The sequence below is a fragment of the Hippoglossus hippoglossus genome, chromosome 21 (assembly GCF_009819705.1).
Source record: "Hippoglossus hippoglossus isolate fHipHip1 chromosome 21, fHipHip1.pri, whole genome shotgun sequence".
In the NCBI taxonomy this organism is placed as follows: domain Eukaryota; kingdom Metazoa; phylum Chordata; class Actinopteri; order Pleuronectiformes; family Pleuronectidae; genus Hippoglossus; species Hippoglossus hippoglossus.
Genome location: NC_047171.1, coordinates 18,786,019 through 18,810,885, shown reverse-complemented (window position 1 = coordinate 18,810,885; position 24,867 = coordinate 18,786,019). Strand labels below are relative to the sequence as shown.

The window sequence follows — 24,867 nt, the reverse complement described above, 5'->3', positions numbered from 1 at the left end:
CCGCCCCTTCCGAGTACGGATACAGATAATTTAGTTTGTTGAACAGAAACCGATACAGATAATGGTGTACTCGCTCATCCCTAATTGGCCTGCCTGTAATATATCTCTATGATGGATGTACTCGCATAGATCTAAATGCCAGTATTTAGTTTTGTACCAAAGTCTCCGAGGTCTCCCTTCTCTCCCTTCATGTGCTCCATGTCAACTTCGGTCATGTTCCCTGGAGGTCCCTGAAGACCTGGCTCTCCCCTTTCTCCTTTAGGTCCAGACTGTCCAGTACCACCTCTTTGTCCAGTGATACCAGGATCACCTGAGATGAAGAAGAAAAAAATATTTCAGCTGATAAATCTGAGAAAAAAAAAACAATCACTTACACTCCATGACTTAGACATTTGGTCTTCCTCACCTCTCAGACCAGCAGATCCAGGTGTACCAGCTTTTCCAGGAAATCCCTGTATTCCCGGTGTCCCAATGACCCCCATTTCACCCTTAGAACCTAACAACGAAAAAGACACATGGTTATTTATTACCATAAATTAAAATAATCCAACATGAAAAAACCAATACAGCTTCCTCAGGAGTGTTTTTTTCGCCTAAAAGTCAACTCTTCCTTTTCTTCATGTCAAACTGAATGGTGAGTTCAACACTCAACATTATATATTACTGCCACTTAGTGGTGAGAGTGATGTATGTATTAAAAAAAGGAAATTGACAGTAACAATAAAACTTCTCTTCTTCAATAAATTATTCTCAATACTTCTACTTTGCTATACTTTTGTTCTATTTAAAATGTCTGACGCTTAAACCCTCTCTGCACAGATGTTTCACAATAAAAGCCTGCAAGCAGGTCAAAGGACATAATACCACCCTTACTTTGAAAGCTTTTAATGTGAAACATGTGCAGGAACTACAAAGTTGTATTAACAATGGTTCACCACTGATCACAAGCACAGCAAAGTAAATGCATTGAAAAGATTTCAGGGGAAAAGTACCGTTTCCCTGTTTAAAAAACATAAACTGACACTAGATTGATGAAATGACTACTTAATAATTGAATGCTCAAGAAATGTAAATTATGTTGATTTTATTAGGGAATTTAATTATTTACAAGAAAAACTAGAAAAAAGAAACACTGACAGTTAAGATTGCAAATCACTGAAAAGGTTTTTAGATTTTGTTTTCTTCTTTTCTTGTGTATGTGTTTGCCGTTTGTCCGTCTTACCTTGGCTTCCTAACAGCCCGTCCCTGCCTGGCAAGCCCGTTCGCCCTGGCAGTCCTTTGGAGCCCGAGGGTCCTGGGAATCCGGAGGCTCCCTTCTCTCCCTGAAGTCCCGGCATGTCCAGACCAGGAGGTCCAGGGTAGCCTCTCTCTCCCTTTACACCTACGCTACCTGTTCAAGAAATATAAACATGTTTTAGGGATTTGCACAACACAAACTAACAGTCAGATAAAGAAAATCAATATTCCCAGTCTGAAAGACAGACATTTTGTTTGGAATGTTTGGATTTTATGTTTGTGCTCACCGTGTGGTCCGGGCCCTCCAGGTTGTCCCTGTGTTCCAGGCGCTCCAGTTGAGCCTTTTCCTGGTTCACCTGGTAAGCCAACCAGTCCAGAAGGCCCTGGGGGTCCCATGTCACCTAATTTTAAAGACCAAAGGAAGATAATATAGTGCTTGGTACTGGAGATAAGCCTTTTAAATCTGCAGTACCAACAATATCGAACCAGGCTTCACAGTCGCCTACAGTACCTGTGATTCCCTGAGATCCAGGAGGTCCCGTCTGCCCTTCTTGCCCAGGAATACCATGTGGTCCAATGCTACCCTTCTCTCCCTGGAAACCAGGAATTCCCGGAAGGCCCTGCAAACCTTTTGGGCCAGGAAGACCACGCCCTGGTTCACCCTGCAAGGTGTACAAACAATTACTGGCTTGCATCATCACCATCTCTGGCCACATTGTTTTTGACATTTTAGTCTTTTAGTGTTTGAATTTTAATGTTATTGTACAACGATAAAACTGTAAGACTGATGTATTTGTTCTGAAGTAACACATTTTCCATGGTAAAAGACCAAGATTAATTGTAATCAATTAATGAATAAAAACATGCAACAAAACAATAACTGCGCACTTTTTGTCCAGGTGAACCAGGTTGTCCACTGAAACCGTCCTGTCCTGGTCTTCCTGGCTCTCCTGGTAATCCTGAAGCTCCTGGAATTCCACTGATTCCTAGAAACATAGATATACATTTCCATTTCCTACATGTACTTATTCTGTATCATTATCAGTTTGTTTACATTTTCTGTGTGTATGAAATGTTTGTGATGCATGAAGTGATGAATGGGTTTAACATGGAATAACAAACCTTTTGGACCTGATGGCCCTGGAAAACCTATTCCATAGGGTCCTTGTTCACCTTTCTGTCCAGGGAAACCTGGCAACCCTGCATCTCCCACCAAACCTCTGTCCCCTGCAACCAACAATATGTTTAACAGTAAACAGGACTAACTGCCATCAATCGTTACAAATATCTGAGCATGTTTTTTTTGTGATTTCATAATCACACTCTGCTCCTCCATTACAGTTAAAATGATATTTGCCTTAACAAAGACAACATTTAGTTCAATGACTTATCCTCAGATTTTTAAATAATGTTATGCAGAGGAGTATAACTACAAATATATTGTGCTGCTCACCTTGACCTCCAGATCTGCCAGTTTCTCCACGTGGTCCAGTTACTCCCTGAGGTCCTGGAGAGCTCACACCCACACCTGGCTCCCCTTTTGCACCTTGGGGGATGCAAAGTGAGCTTTAATAATAAACCCATTTGTAGTAGCTGTGTGAGTATGTGTGTTTCATGTGCAATGTTGACATACAGTCTAATATGAGTTCTCTTTAACTCTTTATTTTTATAGTATGTGTATATCCCACACATACCTAGTCCTCCAGAAGCTCCAGGAATTCCTGGTCTCCCTGGACTGCCTTTCTCTCCAGCCTCTCCATGTTGCCCGATGCCTGGAAGACCAGGAGGACCTCTTTCTCCTGGGGTTCCAATACGACCAGGGTCCCCATCAAATCCTCGCTCACCCTTAAGGCCGTCTTTCGCCTGAAAGCGAGATTAGAGAAAGGGGAGGTCTGATCTAGTTTTGCTCTTGATCTCCTGTATGTTCACCAGGTGGTTGTTAACTTAATGTTCTTATGAAAAGTTGTGTGTGAAATTAGTGGATGTCAAAACCAAAACAGCTAGTTGTTAAAAAAGTGGTGTAGAGTTGAGGTCCAAAAGTTTATTCACCTGTTGTTTTTTTTGTTTTCTTGGTCCTTTTTAAAGTCATCAGTTATCACTAGGGATGCTCATGTTGCCCTGATATCCTGAGTAATTACGCACTTAAACCACAAACACAAACTTACAGGTTCTCCTTTGAGGCCAGGTACACCCGGGAGGCCGTCTCTCCCTGACTGTCCATTCACTCCTGGCTGCCCCTGTGAACCAGCAAAACCAGGAAGACCTTTGTCTCCCTTCAGACCAGGAGCTAGGGAAATGTCGCCAGGCTCACCAACAGCACCAGGAAGTCCCCGCAACCCAGAATGGCCCAGAGTACCCTGCACAGGTCAAAAGAATGTATCATGTACTGAAGAAAAATATCAGCGAAATATTCTGATATCTTTGACGTTCTCAAGTTTCTTCTGTGAAACATTCAGCTTGGATGTTATGTGAAGTGTCGTAGATATTGTTTCACTCACAGGTCGTCCAGGTTGTCCGGGAGTGCCTGACTGACCCTTTTCTCCTTTGCCTCCAACTGGACCGGGTGGTCCTGCCAGATGAAGATGGATGAATTGAAAAAGAGGAAGAATAAGACAGAAGTGAAGTGGTTGTAGAACATTTTCAAACACTCACATATTTAAAAGGCAAGCTACAAATTCTGAGTGCCCTGACTTTTAGGCTACGTCAACTGAATGTATCAGTTTCACTCACCATGCTCTCCCTTAGGCCCATGGGGACCAGTTAATCCAGGTGGGCCGAAAGCCTCACACTGAACACAGGTATCTCCTCGGTCACCTGATGGCACATAAACTCATGTGTTAATCACGTGTCGTCATAGTAGACTGCACATTTTGGTCCGCTGAAAGACCCTGGTCCGTGGCATCTTTCACATCTGTTATTTTGGTTCAGGATAAACTAAAAAGTCCAGAAGTCTACACCAAACAAACCTGTTGTCAAAGTGTCCATAATCAGTTTTGTTAATCAGCAGCAATAGTGTTTTTTCTTACCTTTTTGTCCAACTTCCCCTTGTAACCCCGGAGGTCCAGCTGGGCCAAGATTACCTCTCGTGATGTCACATTTACTCGAATTAACTGTTCGTCCATGTCATAGCACAGACACAACACACAAACACATAAAATAAGTCTACATTTAATGGAGGCATCACCGTGGTTTCAAATATTCAAATGCTTGTGGTACGATGAGACATACGTGGGAGTCCGGGTGGTCCAGGGGGGCCATCGATACCTGGTTGTCCTGGAGGACCAACCAGAGACTCTCCCTCTATACCCCTCTCTCCTTTCTCACCCACGTCTCCCTTCTGACCCCTCTCTCCTCGAGGCCCTTCACTGTGTCGGCCTAAGGTACAAGAAGAGAGCCAGCGTTAGTGTGTTATTCAGATTAGCATGTGTCATGTGTATTACATTGAGTAGACTGTGCTATTTTACCTGGTTGACCTACTTCTCCCTGAGGCCCAGGGAAACCTGTAGATTAAGAGGAAAGCCAAAGGTGAAGGAAACAGCGTTATTGTGGGATCCAAGGATGGTGTTAATGCATATAAGTCCACATATAGTTTGAACATATGAAGGCTTACTGAGACCTCATTTTACCTTTTTCTCCTTGTAACCCAGGGAGACCATGCGGACCAGGAGGGCCAGGGGAACCGTGACCCTAAAAGGATAATTATATAGATTAAGGATTCATGTCCATTTTTGTTTAAAGATATTTAAATCTCACTTCACTGATCTACCTGAACTCAGATCAGTTGACTGCATAACTGTTCTCCACATAATGTTACCGTTACTTTTGTACTGGTGCAAATTATATTATATATTATATTTAATTAATATAACTCTCTGGGATAACATCATGTACCTCAGTGACTATAGAATAGGTTTTGCCATTGTCCATTTTAAGGGAAACAAGTTAGAACTGTGCTGCCTTTACGTTAGGCGGCTTGTGAGAGACATTTTGACAAAATGGTAAAAAAAAATTGAAAAGCAGAGGCCAAGAAATCCAGAAGTAAATTAACACTGGACTGTAAATCTGTTTTGTCTCTGATCACACTCATTGTATGAATGTGTTGCATTATTAACCATGTGCAAACATTACGTCACCATGTAGCGTACTGACAAACAGGAGTTTAAATGTTGTAACTGATTGGTGAAAGTCTCCGTTGTAGCTCAAGCTTCTTTAATTCTGGAGCCCACATTCACTACAGTAGCATTTCTTTTGTAAAATGATCCCTTCCAGGTAATTACCTACTTCTATTTAAAATAGCTTATTGTGCCAAACCTCTGCTTTTTCTCTGGCATGAGATTACGTCTAAGAATAGAAAGAGTTAACAGAATGGTCAGAATCGTTTTCTTATGTTAATTTGATCAATAATTTTGCCCATTAATATCCAATTAGATATAATTGGTCAAGAGAAAATCTGAACCCATCATGTGTAATTTATATGCTGATGTAGGGAATTTTACTGTGAGAGAAAATCCTCCTCAAGTTGTCACTCAAGTGATGTGAATTAATGTTGTTTTCTCTGTCTGTAGAAGATGTTACACAATAGTCAGTAAATCAGTTGTAACTAAATGAATATGTGCTGACATCTGCTGGTAGTTTTTAGACCTGATCCTCTTTGTAACCAGTTACAGTTGCGTTTTCAGAAAAGAGGAAGGAGTGAGATCACTTACAAAACCTGGTGGTCCTCGTTCTCCTTTTTCACCCTGAAAAAAAAAGGGAGAACATTTTTACTTTTTATTTTTTAACTCTACACATACTAATATTTAATTAAATTTAAATATGTGTAGAGTTAAAAGAAATACAAATAATTTTACCTGGGAACCAACGTATCCGGGACCTCCTGGAAATCCTTTATCTCCCTGTGTGAATATATGTAGCACTTTAGCTTTTAAAAATGTATAATAATAAAGAAAACAACAATTGGACAGTAGAGTAGATGGATAATACAATAAGTTATTTTATTTACCTTTGTCCCATAATCTCCATCTTTTCCAGGTTTACCCTAAAGTCACAGAAACAGACTCACATTGATTAATGTTGTAGTAGATACATAGATAGACGCACTTTATTGATCCCAAATTGAGAAAATGTTTGTGTTTCAGCAGCATGTCAAGGGCATTGCCAATAGCAAAGACAGAAGAGATGACAAACTATAAATAAGAGACAAGTGTGCAAAATTGCAGTAGTTGTTTGCAACGGTAAAGGTAGGAATATGACTGAAATAAAATATGAATATAAGATGTGCAAAAACATTTTTTATTTTAATTTATTGCTGGAGTAATCAGAGTTTTGGTGTGGATCAGTGTTAGCCAAAAAATGGGTATATATTCAAAATCAGGTGACACAAGTTTGCAATGACACACAATTAAAAGAAAAAGTTACTTTCCCTTCTTTAATCAATCTCCATAAAATCACTGATGACTAACACTGAACTTTCATCTTTATTTATCAAACTATTATATTGTATAGAACCTTTTCCACACGTACATATTTTTGTCACTTACTCTGGGTCCAGGTGGTCCAGGTTCACCTTTAATACCATTGAGATGAGGTGTGCAGATGCCCTGCAAAAGATATCAAGCGTTTTGAAGAAGTAGAGCGATTAAAGATAAGAAAGAGACTGTGTTCACAGTAACATCAGACACCTCAACAGTTTAAGTGCAAAATACTAACTTTCTCTCCTTTATCTCCTTGAAGTCCTCTATCTCCCTGCAGGAATAAAAACACAAACACATTCAGGGAATAACACACAATATTAATATCTTTATAAACTGATATTTGGTGATTGGTTTGTAAATTTTCTCTTTATTTCTTTGATAAAGAGCTGAGAGAGTACCGTATGTCCAGGTACGTAGACTGTGGTGTGTCCTTCCACTCCCTCTGATGGAGGTCCTGGGGGACCGGGGGGGCCCCGAAATCCTTGTTCACCCTGCAGAGAGACGGCAACAATAAACAACAGAATTAAGAGGAGACCACAAGACCTTTTCTTAATGAAGTTTTTCTTCTCTTATTATAAGAAAGATAGAACTTTTTTTGTGCACGGAGTGTATGAAAACTAAAATTCGCACCTTTTCTCCTTTTTCACTCACAAAAGCCAGTTTGTCACCCTGCAGGGAAGTTAAAAAAGAAACTGTTACAATGTCGTTTGAGTTGGATGCTCAAGACATTGTTTTATGAATTTAAAATTTATTGTATGTAGGATGACTCATACCTTCTCTCCAGCAGGGCCTGGGGGGCCTAGCTCACCCTGTGAAACACAGATATCCAATCAGTCAAACAAACTGTCATAAAATGTTACTATCTACAGAGATTCTTTTAAGTGTACATTTTTTTCCAGTATTTCCAGATGCTTTGACTCATAGAAAGTCAACACAGACTGTGTAGGATGATAAACTGCTCATCACTGTGGGAGAAACTTACTTTGGGTCCTTGGTAGCCGCGAGGTCCTGGAGGTCCGGTGGGTCCAGAAGGTCCGATCGATCCCTGCAAGAGAAAGACGTTTGGAAAGAACCTCGAATTACATCGTCTCTGTTTAAACACAAAAACACAAGAGCGGACAGACTCATGCATGCACACAAACACACAACGTACAGGTAATCCAGGTGTGCCAGGGAATCCTTTGTCTCCTTTCACGGGAACAATCCCGATCACACCACCAGCATCACCCTGTCAGAGGCAAAATAAAGAACAGATGTCTCATCACATTGGAAGATTGGTTCATACTTGTATTGTAAGACAAACAAATTTACATAGTAAGACAAAACGACTGACCTTTATTCCAGGAAATCCTGGGATGCCCTGAGGAGCGGGGACGAAGGAAAGAGATGAATAAATGTTGCATATACTGGTAGGATTAATATTTCTATTGCAAGTTACTGATCAGTTAAGTTATTTCTAGCTCATGTAGAAATTAAATTCCAATCTAACAGTTTTTATGTTTAATACAAACCAACTTTTTTCAAATGTACAAAAATATTCCCAGTGGCTGTTAAAACAAAGCAGTCTTTCTTGGTGTATCAGTAACTGAATGTGAGCTGGTTATTGAGGTGGTTGTCATGTGAGCTGAGCTTGTTTACCGGAGGTCCTTGAAGACCAGGAAAACCAGAGGTGCCATCCAGTCCTCTTTCTCCCTGAAACACACACACACAGTCAGAAGGGTTTAACATCAGCAATGGACACACAACCTGGGGAAGCAAATCTGATTTTAAAACCTTTTTAAAAATGGCTTACTTTAGTCCCATTGCATCCTGGGATACCTGATGAACCTGGTGGGCCATCGTTTCCATTGATGCCCTGAGAGTCGGAGAGAACAAATAATCAGCAGCTACTTATTGACAGAATCTCTGCAGCTTCCTGATTATCTGAGCCACATAAAATGACCTAAATTGTGTTATTTTGAGGGTGTTACTGTTTAGATGTTGATTGGATGATAGGTAACAGGGCGGGAGGGGGGTTAAAGTAACTTACTGGTAGTCCTGGGTTTCCTGGGAAACCGTGCAGACCAGGAGGACCCTGTAACGTCAAAAGCCTATCAACATCACTGTCTCCAGATAATACAACAACCTAAACATGAGCAATATAAAAATAGTGCATATGATTAAATTCACATCATATCCTAACTCATGATACTTACCCTCACTCCTTTCATTCCAGAAGCCCCTGGTTCACCCATACCTCCCTAAGAAGAGACAGATGACCCCATGATCATCACAATCCACAGAAATGATAAAAACAAGACATCGGGACAGTTAATTGTCTTAGAAATTACAAATAATGGAAACAAAATGCAGATTCAATAGTACTTGAACAATTCACCAAACTTTCTTTTTGTGTCTTTAAAGTTTATTAAACCCAGCTGCAGTCACGTGTGTGTGTCTGTGTGTGTGTCTACCCTGTTTATGTTAGGGCAAATAAAATCAGTCGACTATGTCACATGTCTGCATCATGGGACAAATATCAGATCCACCCGAAGTCATTTCAGGTTATTCATTTTAATGTGTGAGTGTATGAGTGTGTACTGACCGCGGGACCCATTGCTCCTGGAGGCCCCTCAGGGCCCTGCATCCCAGGAAATCCCATGTTACCTTGAAGACCAGGAAATCCCCGCTCACCCTATGACACACAGATTGTTAGATTAATGATACAAAATACCATACTTGTTTATATTAGAAGGAACTTTTTAATCCAACAATGTTAAAATAGTTCTCAAAATAGATTTCAAGACATTTTATTAATTATTATTAAATTATTTTTAAGGTCAATAAATGATTTTGAAAATGATGCATTTCAACGGGTTTGAAATCTTTTACCCAATAACTTACAAAATGTCACTTAATTCCTGTAAATATGTAATAAAAAACGTAATGTTTCGACATAAATATTTCTTATTTTAAAATGGACATCACTATATTTTGATTCTTAATAAAGGCTTGTATATCTCTAGTGTTCAATGCAGTTTACTTTAATGATTTGAAAACAATAAACACAGATACTGGTGAAAACAAATCTCCCACTGTGACCTTCAAGGTGACCTTAAACTAAACCAGAATGAAATGATTATATTTCCACTATCTGCCACTAGATGGAGGCATTGCTTCACAAGCTCTCCATGAGTCGTTCTGGATTTATTTAAGGTCTATGATCACAACACATCTGATTTCTCTTAGTGGAGAAAATATGATGTGTTTTTTTACCATGGGAATTGTCCCGGGGTTACCGCGGCAACCCCATGTTGTGAAACTCCAGGAAGTGACATCATAAGACATAAAACTCTCAGGGGAGTTTGGGGAGAAGCTGCTTTGGAACCAGTTGAAACCAAACATTATTCTGTGAGCCTGAGATACTTTCTGGTCTTTTCTGGTTCCTGTTCTGATAATAATTTACTCCTAGTGGTCGTCCCTTAGACTACAGATAAAGATGAATGATGTGTCTACACTTCCTCCCACTATCCATAAATGAAGCCAAAATATCCTGGATACAAAGGGATAACCCTATGCCATCTTGGGCATTTGGAGTCAGAGTCTGCGCAGTAGCGAGGTCCTGTCGATACATGCGCTCAAGCAATCATGATTCATGAAACTTACTGTTGAAATAAAGATGTGAACTTACATCAGTGTGATAAACTAAATTGACAGAAACCATCTTTGAGAAAAATGTGTTTTATGTGTACTTTGACTTTTTAGTTTAGTCCCATCCAATAACAGTAGGAGGAGAAGGCAGGTTTATGACCCATACTACAGTCAGCCACCAGGGGGCGATCAAGACGCTGGGGCTTCACTTTCGGGGAGATGTCATATCATGAATCTTTATTTGCAGTCTATGAGCAGCCCTGATGTCCAGGTTGGGAACCTCTACTTAAGAGTGAGAGGGGTTTTTATGCGTTTTATCAAATAAAATATAATTTATCAACAAATTCCATTAAAAGACTAAAACCAACAATGTCATTCGAGTCTCTAAATACTTGACAATAATGAAATATCTACCCTCTATGTGGCACTTGGCACTAGCCCCATTCATTCCTGCTGAAGCCACATTCTTTCAAAATGGGTCACAGATATAAAGTTGAATTTTATAAAAAGCACAGTATTTTGTCTCAAACAGGAGTAAATAGTGAATTCATGTGGGACTATTTTCCTCTGTGGATTTGATTCACTGGCAGTAAGACAGTGAGCGTAGGACTGACTCACAGTAAACTACAGTGCCCGTGTTCATTGTAATAAAGGAACATGATACCCAGTGTAATGTGGCACGCCGGTGTATTTTTAATGGTTTTGGGACAACAACCGACGTCCTGACACAGAGGAACAAGTTATATCAGGTTGTGGCTATTCAGACAACACACAAAAGAACAATGTAGATATGGTTTGGTGTTTATACCACAACTGCTACCGTTGTTGTCCTTAGGGGGAAAAAAATTAACTTATATTAAAAATTATCTTTGTCCGACACGAACTTTCAGTGTTCCAGGTCAGTGATTAAAAGTCATGGTGGAGTGCTGACAGCCCGAGGGCTCGCAGCCAGTTTGTGGTTTGTGTATCCCCCACTTTTTCATCTTTATCTGAGAGTTTCCCTCTATCTGATGGGAACGGAGCCGTCAGCCCAGCTGTGTTTGCGGACATGCTCTAATTCAGACTGATCTTTGTTCTCGTCCCGGTCCCTGTTCTGTGACTGAGCCTCGTCCGGACCCAGCTCCAAAAACCCCATTAGTCCCAACATAGCGAGCATCGTGACAGCTGCTTCAGCCTCATGTGAGCCTACAAAGCCTGCACTTAGAATCAGTGAATAAACCTACTGAACTATTGGGCTATTATAAAAAAAATAAAAGTTGAAAGGGAAATTAAATCAGGAAAAATAAATCTCACCTTTGCTCCTTTCACGCCGCTGCAGTCACATTTCCCACATGATGTCCCACAACCCTGAGGAAGAGGAGAGACATAAAAATAAATGATCCATCACTTGCACGAAGAAAAGAGAAAGAGCATCAGTGTGTTTGGAAAGAGAGATAATAAACATGGAGAGAAAGGCACAAATGAAAATACTGTGTACCAGCTGGACCCTATAACAGACACCTTGTGAGGGTCACTGGGTGTCATCCAGCAGATGTGAAATAATGTGCTGCAATCCTGTCATTCTTTTATAGCATGTTAGGGTCTTGGCCTGTCAGATGGTTCAGAGATATTCCACTGACACTGTAAATCTCAGCATGACGGACTCCTGCAGTGTTTTCGTGCAAGCCTGACTGTGTCGTGCAAGTCTTACACTGATCTGTGCCACAGATGATCATTTTTAAACCAGAGACATTGAAATGTCAAAGGATGATTCGTGAGTTCTCCGCCTCAGCTGCACCTTATACCTGCATTAACTTCTTTTTTTGGCCACTTGGTGCCAGCGGAAACAAGCTGTAGACACAACAGTCACATTAGCATTTAGGGGGTTCAATTGGCAAATATGGAATATAATAAGTCCTGTATGTTGCACCACCATGTTTCTACAGTGGCCCAGAACAGACAAACCAAACACTGGCTCTAGAGAGGGCCTCTCACATTTCATCTCTCAGTTTCTCCGTTTGCTTGGGTGAGGAATGTGAGGTAAGCACATTATTCCACTGGTTGCAATATATAATTTAATCGCTAGATGTCACTGCATCACCACTTGTTGCCAACGTAGCAGGTTTAATTTGCCAAAAAACGATATCAGCTATGTCTGAAAATGATGCTGATGGAAGAAGCTTAAAAACAAATTAGAAGTAAAGAGAAATGCAGATTTGCGTGATAATCATCTTTGGTTCCACTACATGAACCATGTTCACATGCACTTATATCATTTTATCCATTGCTAATATCACTATATTAACTATGTAGCTTTAATTTCACTGATGATACTGTTGGAAACAAAGAAGGTCTTTATATCCTGTGATCAAGTTACTATTAAACCATATCAAGGGACCTCTGATTAACTTTGAAGCAGGATTTTCAGACAGAAGAACATCACCACAGCTGCTTTGGCCCTTTTAGCTCCCCTTCTACCCCTCCGCCTGTTTCCTCTCCTCTGGGGTCTCCAGGGGCTGGAGCCTGGGAACTGGCCTCAATTGCCTTGGCTCTTTCTTTCAGGGCTCCTCTCCTCCTTCTCCCCTCCATCCTCCAGCTGTTGCTCAACTCACGTGCACTGCGTCCAGCCAAGATGCTGTCAGGGCTTTGGAAGGACTCTTTGGACTTGGGCAGAGAATGCAGAGCTCCGCCGACGACAAATATTTCTCTCTGGCCTTCTCTCACGATCTCACAGTAAATGGCCCCGTTACAATTCATCTTGATCCCTGCCAAACCTTTTAAACCTTACATCTCATATAAGTCAATCTATGTTCTATAACTTATTATCCCCTCCAAACACATCCCATGTTTTCCTTGTTAGACACAATCCTCTGCAACATACCTGATAACTGAATCAATATGTGGACCTAAGACCATGGGAAACCACGGGAAACGCACTTCACTCAGGATCTGGGGCCCCAGCTGCCCACGACCTGTCCCACCGCACTTGTTCTCCTCTATTTGCACTGAATTACGCACATGTGGCCTGACGCACTATGTCATTTCCCATTCCTGCTCGCTCACACATCACTCCATCTCACATCTGCACCTCTGGTTTCCTTAATTGTTTTCTTAGGAAAACTTGAGGAACACCTGCTTCAGATCAGATTAGTGTCGCAAGACAAACAGCAGAGGAGGAGTATGGATTCCGACGATTAAGCACATGTGTGTTTTATTATAACGAACCTGCAGGCTCACAGAGAGGAGAGCTCCTGGTGCTGGATTGTTGCGATTTCTTTTTACCAATTCACTAAGGGAGTTAAGGCACGTCAATGCAATGAGGGACCATTGCATATTGTCATCACCACTAAAGTAAATCCCAGCTACTCTCGGTGAAGTGTTCCCTCATTCACCTGTCGCTCTGTGTCCGTCTAATTCTTGTTTTTTTTTCTTTTTGTCTGCTGTTTAAGACACAACTGGACAGAGCAGACATTCCTTCATGCCGGTGGCCATGCAGCCTCAAAATGAGACGAAACGACGCTGTGTGCGCTAGTGATGACACGCCACTATACCCTGTGGTGTCTGCCGCTGGATCTACAAACACAGCGCCGCAATCTGCAGATAGATCAAAGTAGCACTGCTTTGATGTCGCCCGTTTGTTTCTCCTTTTACGTCCGTTACGCACCGTCACAAACCCAAACACCAGATGGGAGCGATGGAACAAAGACCCAACTGTCATCTGCACAAAAAGAGCGTCTTGCTAATGAGTCTTGAAGCCATGAAGCGGATGACTGCCCGATTTGGTATCTGGGCTCTTTGCAGGACAGAGGCATCTTAAGAGGAGCTTATCATACAGATCCTCAGGTATATAGCTTGATGAGGGACAACACTATCTTCCTATACCACAAGCTATACAGTCTATAAAGGCCTCATGGAATCTGTATCAGGAGAGAAAAACTTGATTCAGTTTATCCTTAACAAACGGCTTCGTACACAAGTGACTTTACTGATCGATACTTTACCTAAAAAATATATTTACCTTATTAGTATATGATGCATTGTTATTAAACTGCCCAAAAAGTATATTCTGAAATCTTTGAGATTTTATGCAGGTAATGTTTTAAACTATTCATCTATACTTGTAGTGGAGTATTCTACTCTGTGGTTGGTTACCAGCGCAGTATACAGGCTGGGCACAAGTGGGATTTTTCTGGATCCAGACTGTGAGAAAATAAATAGATGAAGATGATGTTACTCAGCCCAAACAGTGTGATCGTCCGCAGAGCAAACAGACGGAGCAGAGGCTCTGCCGTGATGAGTGTGTGCGTCCACTGTGAATATACAGTGGCTGGTGAGTCACTGAGCTATGAAGAAACTGAACCAGAGCCAGTAAACCTCTGTGGCCTTACGTGTCTCCGGATGTGTGTTTATAAGCCTGGATGGCAGGTCTGGATTTCACCAATCTGTGAAAAGCCAAGATGACGCAATGCATTAAATCCACTGGGCGCTGTGCAAAAAAAGTGCCTTATCATGCTTGTGTGTACAGTGTGTTTGTAGTTGTTTACAGAGGCGGGAGTGGGCTAAGAAACAAAAAAAGGCCGTGGCACACAGAGGCACGTTCGCAGGCCTTCATAGACTGATACAGTATCTGAGCACTGTGTGCTGTGGCCGAGGTTTCTAGGGTTACGTCAGTTGAAGCCTCATCCCAAAAGGCCCCATGTTTAAACAACACTTGCTTGACATGTCTGACGTAGTTGAATACGTGAGTCCGGCTGTGAGATGAGCTCAGGAGAGAGGAAGTGATGAGTAATGTTTGCTCTCGGGATTACAGAGCTCGACGCAGAGCAAGAGATCTTTTTACACTTTTAATGTAAACCCAGGCTGAGTGTACAGAGCTGTTACATAACTGGATCCACATATGAGCCATATATAAAGCAGATACACTTTGCTTTACAAGGATTCCTCGTTCATGTTGGCCTAAAGGTAGGATTGGTAAATTGTTTCTGAAACACTTTTTGTCTTATAGGTTGAAATCCTCTTCACATCCGGATAGCCATTCAGACCGAATTAAATGATTGGTTGGCGTACCTGTCTGTCACTATCTGACCTGCCTGCCTGCACGCACCCTGCCCATGATAGCCAGAAGTTAGGGAGTGAGTCACGGAAAAGTTGTGAGGCAGTGCACATACATGTTTTTGGGGGCAGTGCTGATGGGAGGGGTTAAGATGTACTGGCTGCATATTTTCAAAGTGTAGCCTGCTCTTGCTAGTTTTTCCAGGATTACCAACCCTAGCTTTAAATGATGCGCTTCAAAGTGTGGAAAGTTCAACCATGGAGATTGACCAGGTCCATTTAGTAGCTTTTCTGGAGCTTTACTGAAACGTTATTCATGTTATAATAGTATATACATTATTTAACAAGAATATAATATAACATTCTTTTTAATAATGTTATTTCTGGGTGCAAACCTGATATAAAATTAACCTTAAATTTCAACATTGCTTCAGTGATAATCTGGTTGATGCATTAACATTGATTCAATGCTGATTCAGTGTTGGTCCGCTATCTGGGTTCTGATCAGCTAATGACATATCACTCAGGCCTTCGTGCTAAATAACTTTTCTACAACCAATCAATTCAGCCCCATATCTGTAACCATGCAGAATCAGACTGCATTCCTGACCTCGCTTTTCTCATGAAACATCCTGTTACAGACGTGAGGCATCTTAACTACATTTTGCACAAAGGCTAAACAATTGAGGGGAAAGGAGAAAAGAGTAATTTGCACAATTTGTTAGCTTTTGTCAAGGGAACTGTTTTTTCCCAAACCAACAGGGGGGTCTCTTTCTTTGCAGCCTGCAGAATAAAGTCTCAGTTTGTCCTTCAGCTTTCTGTGGCTGCATGACTCACTGCATCTGTTCTTCTTGGCAAAGTGGGCAAATCCACTCCTCATGTGTTCCAGCCAATCTCTAAACATGACAAGGGTACTTCAGTGTCTCCTCAAAATCCTCAACTGTTTTCCCTTGCGTGAAACACACATGCACACATTTGGACCACAGGTTTCATTAATAGCATTACAGCAGTACTGATTGCTACCACACGGGGGCAGAAATGTCCCCATCGCTGCAGTGCTCCACATTTACGTACAGCTGTGGGTGTTTCACTGTGTTTTCATTCTGTGTTAAGGAAAAATGAAGATCACACAAACATCTGCTCAATGTCATCTACAGACGTTTTCTCAGAACGACATCACATTCCTGCCATAACCTCCCACCGCTGCTGAACCAGTATCTCATAAATCCCCGTGGTGAGTGTGGGAGGATTTGTTCATTCACATCCCTCTCCGCATTTTTTTGCACATGTATATTCATAGTCCATACACACAGTTGAATAATAGCCAATAAAAGCATTAAGACAACACAACGGCTATCACAAAAAAGAAGAATCATGGGATCAAGCTGTGGAATTGCAAGAATGCTGTTTTTTTCTGTACTAACTGGATTGTGTCCTTATTGGAAAACAAACAAACAACGTGAGGCGTTCTGTCAGGAAGGCTTTAGGAAGTCAGGTGACAGTGAAATTATCCTGAGGAGGAGAAGAGAAGAAGAACAACAACAAGAAGAAAAAGAACAAGAACAAGAGCAAGAGCAAGAAGAAGAAAAAATAATCCCCCACTTTAATTCGTCTCTCAGGGCTTCTGTACATCTGTAACTACAGTCATGAGTCAAAGTTGTGACTCCTCTTATCGGGAATCAGAGCAGAGGAACATTTGCTGACATCAGAAAACAAAGCACAAGGTTTTCTGACAAAATAGTGTGAAAGTCTATGTCGCCAGAGAAAAGGATTTTGTTGGAGAGTTTTCTCCCAGTTTTATCTTTTCAGCGGTGGGGAAGTGGAGCAGGTTCCTTCCTTCCACATTGATAATGGATTTTACTGAGTGAAATGCCAACATTTAGTTGTTTGTAGTCTCCCAATTAAAACAATAAGAAATGACCTAGTTTGACGAAGCAGTGTGGGATCATGGGATGGAAGTCTACCCAACGCGACTGAGGCACAAATCATATTCACAGATAATTTAATGTATCAAGTGACCAATGCTAACAGAAAAAACAGCCGACTGGCTAACTGGCCAACAGTGTGTTATTCCTTTGTCAAAGGAGAGTGTGACGCAGTAAAAAGGCAACTAAAATAAAACATTCTATTAACTTGAATAAAATCTGAGATTCCTTTGGGTTTGATGATTGTTGGAAACATTTTGGCTAATGTCAGTACACAAGCTGCTAAAATATATGTCATAAGTCGAGTCGTTTTTAAACATTTTAATCAAGAATGGTTAAATTATTGCTTCTTCTCATCAGTACATCTGAAGTTCATCAGTGTGGTTAACGAATAGGTTATAAATTATTTTCCCAATGATACTAACATGTGCAAACTGACACTGGAAGAGTTTCTGTTTCTGTTTTGTTCTTTCACCATCACAATACAAATCAGAAGTTAAACGTTACTTTTATGTTAATTTACTGCATGTCTCCCCCTACTCTCTGATCCCGTTTCCTGTTATTGTTTAATAAAGCCAAAAATCTAAAAAACATTTTAGTTTTTCTTTCTGCCCCTAAATGGAAAAGGAAACTGACTCTGCTTTCCAGAAGTCAGGCTTTCACACCAACAAGTGCCAGCACATTGTTTTATAGTGAGCCACAAAGCTGTGAAGATAATTGGTAAATCTGCTGCCTGGATTTCTCGTTGGACAAAAGCTCACAACTGTCTGAGAGTCTGAGTCATGATCCCTGTACACAATACAACCAAATTGTTGCATCACTTCGCTTTGTGTTTACTTTTGTCTTCTGTGTTTTGGGCAGTCTTCTATTTGTGTTGACTTTAAGTTGGCTGATTTAGTTTCTCTCAGTGACGTCTGATGAGATACTGTGCTTTCGTGTCCTGTCAGTAAACACTGTGCAACTCTGCGAAATGGATCACATCGCCGAACTTTCCCATCAACATCTGGATTCATGTGTAGATTGAGTGAGCCTCATTGAAATAACAAGAGGAGTCGAACACCTCACATGCTTCTGTGCCCCTTTAAAGTCAATCTCATTTCCTGCACAGATAAGTAATGTTTCAAGGCCGTATCTACAGCACCGACATTAGGAGCCATCAAACTGGATCCTGCTCCGTTCCAGTAAATTTAGCACATCACATCAGTTTAAACTCGTCTAAGTCACTTCATAGAGACACAGCACAGATCACGACTTCCATATGGAGACAATCAGGATAGGTTTACTCCATAAACGTCACGGTGATCTCACTCGGCTCATTAAGCGGCACTAAAAGAGACAGTTACGAAGCACATGGAGATACAGCAACACAGTGTCCTGTAGCAGATTAACCAGCAACAGCATAAATACAAGCACATGTGCACAAACTGGAAAACGCACAAACCTACACAAGTCATATGCTCATTTAAATATAAATGGAATAAGGTCATAAGTCAGTGTCTCTGTGAATATTGTTTTGAGCTTTTCCCTTTCCTTTAATCAGGTGCTACTGACCACAATGCTGTCAACAGTCCTCAGCTACGGACTGAAACAGGAGCGAGACATAAGCATATAAAAAAAGAAATGCTGAAAGATAAGTGGAGGAGGAGAGATAATTGTATTGAGAATGTGCGGGGTAGAACTGCTCTGACATTCCTGGCCTTCTCTGGTCCTGAGAGGCTGGGATGAAAGAACAGAGGTGGAGGAGGAGGAGAGGAGAATATTTCTGGTCACACTGCCTTACTTGGAAGACGAGGATCCTGGTGCAACTTGCTCTGTAAACAAGCATGAGTGTGTGTCTGTGTGAGAATGAGCGGCACGTGCACATACTGGACCAGCACGATGTGAAGCGGCGTGTTTCAGATACCGAGATAAGCCAAACCCAGTTTTCATATCAACGACTCCTGTGAGCTATACATATATTTCATATTCTCTTCTTTTCAGTGCATTTAAGTCATGTTTAACACAGATATTTTATTAATTTAGTGAAGACTCCTGCCTTCCATCAAAGTGTAACAGGTAACAGTTTTCCAGTTTTTGTGGTAAGTTCAGTCAGCCTGCAGAAGTTTCATATTAAACAAATATGAACTCTCTTCTCAAATCTCCAATCTCTCTTCTCCTTTAACTCAAGGCAAAAAAGCTCATTCCTATAATTTCCCAAAATTTTGAACTTTTCCATTAACAAATGCCAAAAACACCCAGAGGACACAAAGTAGTGTAGTTTCACATCAGATCTCCCGAGGAACCCAAGGCCAGATTCAAAGCCCTCTATACCTGCTGATGTATTATATGTACATTTTACAATAAAACAGGGATGTGTTTAGTGTTTCCTTTATTTAAGGAGTCCTTGAGCACTTATTTGCTGAGACCAACGTGATGTAAAACATGTTCTGTTCTAGCTGCAGGCAGCAGGTATTCATTTGCAAAATAGAAATAATTTAGGGTTTCTGTAACCAAAAGCAGATGCATCGGCAGAGAGCTGTACACATGCACACACACACATGCACTGGATATAAACACAAACAGAAAAATGAAAACCAGACACTGAGAAAATCCTAGTGGGATTCATAGAGTCAGAACCTACACTTTTTTTTCCCTGAGAAAATCTAAGATTGGAAGAAAATATATGTGAAGTGACTGAGTGGGAGTATGAGAACACACACACACACACACACACACACACACACACACACACACACACACACACACACACAAGATAATTAACAAATGCACTAATCAGTCACCAGTGTGCTCATGCATGACCAAGCGGGACCAGGTTAATGTGTCCTGGGGCTCAAAGTGGGAAAGTTTGTAAAACACTGCATCAGATACATCATCCACAATCAACGTGATGCAGGTCTACGCTTAACGTTTGCCTCACTGGGATCAAACATGAACATGAGCCTACAGTCATTCTACTGTGAAGCCAAACATGTCCATCTGTTGACACAGGGGTGAACACACAGCTCGTCCACTGGGACTGCAGGAGTTGTTGAACATGTCAGCAGACATGCGACAGGGGGCAGGAACATTGCACAGGCATGTGCGGCGAGATGTTCACAGTCCACTCAGGAATTCTCACACGTAAAATTAACTCAGGAAATGGGAAAAGTGTTGTAAAGAGTTTCTCAGGCCCTGCTGGTTGGCACAGTGTTATAACTGGCTGAGCTTCAAGTGCCGGCGGGGCGAGTCCAGCTGACGGAGGAAAACTGCTGATCGCTCACTGTCGCCTACAGAAGACACGCCCAACAGTCCCCTTGAAGTCAATCAAGCTGCAACACATTTCACAGATTCATAGATATGTTCAGCAAATGTATCAGATTTTATTAATTCAAGACCCAAGAATGATTTTCTGGCAATTCTGTGAAAATGTAGAAAAATGCCTCTAAAGAAAATAACAACTCCTCAAACCGCCCCCTGATTTGTATCTGCACCAACATTTGATGGATTCATCTCTGACCCATACTGGATCCCTCCACCGAGTTTTGTGGACAACTGTTCAGCAGAGTTAAGAAATCAGACTGAAGCAAAAATAATCAAAAAGTTAAAGGAAACAAACACAGAACCCAAACTGGCCAACTTTCACTCAACTGCATTCAAGCAAATTCCACATCACATTGAACTCTAACTGATCCTATACAACACCCCTGCCTTAGATTACAGAGGTCCGTGACCTGTCTTGATCAACCAGTCTGTCAGCATCCCGGTTACATGACCCTCGCTGGCTCATCCTGTTGACCTGCGACCTCTGGACAGGCCATTAGAGGGGATTTAGACCTTCAAACAGAGCTTTCAATTTAGGGGTCATCTTGATAACTCGGCTCTTCCTCAGCGTTCATGTGTGTGGACAAAATGTTACCTTGTTAACAAATTAAGCCTGATTCCCGCTAATCTTTTGGTCTTTACGGCTCCAATTACAGCGCAAACAGACGTGCACATGTCTCGTCCGGAAGCTCTGTGCTCAGGATAAAACACACTTTTTAGCTCTCAAATGCAGAAGATGCGCAAAACTGAAAATCTAACAAGACGAATCTGGTGCTGTAAGATTTATCTCACTGCAGCAGTTTATTATGGGCTTTTTTGATTTGTGTGCTGAGCTCTGTTCGCTTGCCCACACATCAGTGGTCTGGGCGGTTATTGTTCCACAATATTGAAACAGTGAACAAACAGTTGAAAAAGAAAAACATTCCTCAACAATCCCACAGGAACAGGATCGGTCCATGTCCGACTAATAAGCACAAACGTCAAATCTAAAGCTCCCGATACCTCTGCCCTTCTTTCTCTTGTTTGCAGCTGCAGTGGTTTTTGGCTTAGGAATAAAATATGACCGTAAAAATAGTTTTTCTCGGAGAACAAATCAGGTATTGGGGCAGTGAGAGGGAGAAAATCAGTGGATGGTGGAAACAGAGAGACGAGAGACGTTTGTTTTCTCTGAGAAAGAGCCAGCTCAGCTCACGTGTGCGGCTGCAGAGCTCTAAGTGCTTCACCGCTGCCCATGGCTCCTCTGTGAATATGCTGCACTGTGCCACAGGATGTGGGACAGAGGAAGCCATTCTTTCTGCGAGGAGGAAGGCCTCTTCCTTGCCTTTTATGCTCACAAAGACAAGAAGGGGTTGGGTCAGCCTCCCCGTCTCTCTCAAGAGTGCTCTGGTATCTGGGAATAACGTCAGCACGTGAAGACAAGCAGTGACCTCTGTGACACGAGTACCAACCGAATATGTCCAACCTGGAATTCTCTCACGCAAACTCAGAGAAGACTTCTTTTTTTTTTTTAACCTCTGTCTCTAACATTCACACGTTACATGGAAGCACCTGGTATGTGAGTGAGTCATTGACATAAAGACGTGGGACCATCACTGTTATATGAGGTGACACTAGCCTTCTGGGAGTTTACATATGCAGGAAGTGTGTATACATGTTTGAACAAAGGCTTTTCCATGTATGTATGCCGCACATACGATGATGTTGTTGGATCAAAGGAGGAATTCCCCTGATATTCATATCATCACTGCTTGAAAAGATTACAGCTTGAGACATATTATCGGTGTCATCGTGAATCTTTGGCAATATGAAAGCTTTTATTTAGCAAAATAAACAACACAGAAAAGATTTGCATTAAAAAAAACTTTTATTTTCTTATTCCAAGTTCTTTGTATTGGTTGTATTTTAGAATTCTTTCTATTTATAGTTCTTACCTTGGCCAAGGATGTTATGGTGTTAATCCTGTCCATTTATTTGTTTGGTGGGTTTACATGCTTGAAAGCAGGATTATGCAAAAATTACAAAACAGATTCCCACAAAACTTGGTGGAAGGATGCCGTATCGGTCAGGGAAAAGGTGTGGATCCAGATCGGGGGGCATACGCAGGACTTTTACACTTTGATTAATATTGCGAGATTTGCATTTTTCAAGGGGATTAATATCTATGGGTGTGTGGCATATGGTGTCAAATATATCAGCTGATCGGTATTGGAAATCTTTTACTCATCTTTTTTCAGTATTGGCCTCCAAAATTCCATATCGGCTCTATTAAGAATAAATGTGAGGAAGAGGAAATCCCAGGGACCAGAGTAAGACAGCCGTTAGCCCAGCCTTTCACTTCCCACCAAACTAATGGATAATTGAACCCTTTAGCCCCATTAACAGAGCACACACTTAAGCTTATATCCAATAGACAGAGCTGCCCTCTATTGTTCTCCTGTTTCCACATCAGGCCTTATCTCCAACACCGCCATTACATCACTACCGTCTGAACATATAGCGAGACTGTAACTTACGGATTTCCCCGCCCTGAGGCTTTAGAGACGCTGACAACAGAGTATCAGCTGAAAATAACATAATCTACCCCTATAGACTATACGTATTGAATGATTTCCTCGTCTCCTGGTGTGAGGCGCATCACGTGACCGGCGCAGCTTAGTTCCTACTCAAACTTATCTGATTAGGACTTTTTCTTTCTGGGAAACTTCAGTAAAAGAACAGCTTCGTAAATGAACAATTGTCATTGTGCAGCGAGTGAACAGAGCACAGCCGCATGAAGAGCAACACAGGAGGAGATGAATAAAGCATCTGTTCCTCCTGGAAAGTGGATCAAGGGTCCGGGTATGGATGCACTCTCAGCTCCTCTGAATTACCGCAGGGTTTGACTCACTATCTGCTATTTCTATCAGTCCACCTCCGCTGTTCATTTAGTGCAATAACAGTCCAGTACAGCCATGTCTGGTACAAATTAAAAAGTAACTCTAGCTCAGGTTGATGAAGAGGAATAAGGAAGGTCTGCAGTGAGATGAACAGATTGAAAATTAGTGAAATTCCCCTTTAAATCTTGATCGGATGTGATGTGAATAAACAGTTTCCTGGTTTAGCTTGAAGAAGAACAACCATATATTGACAGACGGGACATCATTTAAGGGACAACCGTAAAGACCAAAGTCTCACTGGGGTCTGACTCACTCTCTGCTATTTCTATTATTCCACCTCCGCAGTTAATTGAGTGCAATAACAGTCCAGTCCTGTCATGTCTGGTAGAAATTAAAAAGTAACTCTATAGCTGAGGTAAGAGGAAGAGGAAGGTCTGCAGTGGGAGGTGTGGTGATAGATAGAGTTAAAAACCAGACAACTTTAGTTAAGACATCACCGTCATGGTTACCTGAGAGAAAAGGGAATTGTCTCCTTTCATCTGAAGCCAAAAGACACCAAATATGACACATTCACCTTTTAATTGGACATATATGAAACATTAGACCGGCTCATATCTAAGATCATTCCCTGCATTCATCATGGCTCAATCTGCCATCACTGAAGCCATCAGTCACCGTCTCAACACATAAACCCACCTTCTCCTTTACTCTCTCTCCTTATCATCTCATCTTCACTGAGATAAATCTGTGTGACAGAGGATTATGTAAGCGATTGTAGGAACATCTTACCAGATGTGTAGCCTGTGAGGCCTTATTTTCTGATCTAGTCTTGCGATGTGAGAATGCTTGTTATTTACAACCAGAGGAAGTTTATCCTAAAATCTGGGATTCCGAGAGAGGCCACATTTAAAGACCTAGCCCTCTGCTGTGTTTACATCGTATTAAAGGGGAATTCCAGTATTTCTCAACTTGGAGCGAGATGTGTGTAATGTTGCCAAACTCTTAGCAAAGTCCCAGAATAACAACTTGAGTCTTTTATAGTGTCTTTTATTGTTGTTTATAGTTTCCCCAATACGATTAAATTGGAGCCACTGTCACCGGGTCATGGATCCACTGGACCAATTCCAAAAGTTGTTTCAAGTGCCATTCACTCACACACCCACATTTATAAAACAACGTATAAAAAACTCAATCTTAGGTAAGAGGAGTACAGACATCCTGCAGTGAGAGAGACATAGGGCCCAGGTTGAAAGAAACCAGAGTTCCCCTTTAAACCTGTTGAGAGCCAGGGAACCCCATATGTTTGGAGAAGCTAATGTTGCAACACATACATCAAACCTGATTGGTTGAGGACAGTTTCCAGGTTTAGCTTAAGGAAAAATAACCAAATATTTA

The 24,867-nt window shown here is 41.4% G+C and overlaps 1 protein-coding gene across 1 annotated transcript in view; it reads right to left on the bottom strand.

The window, feature by feature from the left end:
• col4a1 (collagen, type IV, alpha 1) overlaps nucleotides 1–24,867 on the bottom strand; it is a 38,186-nt gene that overhangs the window by 8,640 nt on the left and 4,679 nt on the right. The window contains exons 2-34 of the mRNA XM_034575059.1: nucleotides 11,634–11,687; nucleotides 9,295–9,384; nucleotides 8,906–8,950; nucleotides 8,740–8,784; nucleotides 8,503–8,565; nucleotides 8,349–8,402; nucleotides 8,044–8,070; nucleotides 7,864–7,938; nucleotides 7,693–7,755; nucleotides 7,484–7,519; nucleotides 7,341–7,379; nucleotides 7,109–7,201; nucleotides 6,946–6,981; nucleotides 6,777–6,836; nucleotides 6,239–6,274; nucleotides 6,087–6,131; nucleotides 5,943–5,975; nucleotides 4,863–4,923; nucleotides 4,701–4,736; nucleotides 4,465–4,611; nucleotides 4,263–4,346; nucleotides 3,967–4,050; nucleotides 3,735–3,805; nucleotides 3,402–3,593; nucleotides 2,931–3,099; nucleotides 2,690–2,782; nucleotides 2,359–2,463; nucleotides 2,125–2,222; nucleotides 1,748–1,898; nucleotides 1,524–1,637; nucleotides 1,223–1,390; nucleotides 407–496; nucleotides 158–310 (exon numbers count right to left, since the gene is read on the bottom strand). Coding sequence (XP_034430950.1) covers nucleotides 158–310; nucleotides 407–496; nucleotides 1,223–1,390; nucleotides 1,524–1,637; nucleotides 1,748–1,898; nucleotides 2,125–2,222; nucleotides 2,359–2,463; nucleotides 2,690–2,782; nucleotides 2,931–3,099; nucleotides 3,402–3,593; nucleotides 3,735–3,805; nucleotides 3,967–4,050; nucleotides 4,263–4,346; nucleotides 4,465–4,611; nucleotides 4,701–4,736; nucleotides 4,863–4,923; nucleotides 5,943–5,975; nucleotides 6,087–6,131; nucleotides 6,239–6,274; nucleotides 6,777–6,836; nucleotides 6,946–6,981; nucleotides 7,109–7,201; nucleotides 7,341–7,379; nucleotides 7,484–7,519; nucleotides 7,693–7,755; nucleotides 7,864–7,938; nucleotides 8,044–8,070; nucleotides 8,349–8,402; nucleotides 8,503–8,565; nucleotides 8,740–8,784; nucleotides 8,906–8,950; nucleotides 9,295–9,384; nucleotides 11,634–11,687 — 2,710 coding nt within the window. The remainder of the gene's footprint in view (nucleotides 1–157; nucleotides 311–406; nucleotides 497–1,222; nucleotides 1,391–1,523; nucleotides 1,638–1,747; nucleotides 1,899–2,124; nucleotides 2,223–2,358; nucleotides 2,464–2,689; nucleotides 2,783–2,930; nucleotides 3,100–3,401; nucleotides 3,594–3,734; nucleotides 3,806–3,966; nucleotides 4,051–4,262; nucleotides 4,347–4,464; nucleotides 4,612–4,700; nucleotides 4,737–4,862; nucleotides 4,924–5,942; nucleotides 5,976–6,086; nucleotides 6,132–6,238; nucleotides 6,275–6,776; nucleotides 6,837–6,945; nucleotides 6,982–7,108; nucleotides 7,202–7,340; nucleotides 7,380–7,483; nucleotides 7,520–7,692; nucleotides 7,756–7,863; nucleotides 7,939–8,043; nucleotides 8,071–8,348; nucleotides 8,403–8,502; nucleotides 8,566–8,739; nucleotides 8,785–8,905; nucleotides 8,951–9,294; nucleotides 9,385–11,633; nucleotides 11,688–24,867) is intronic.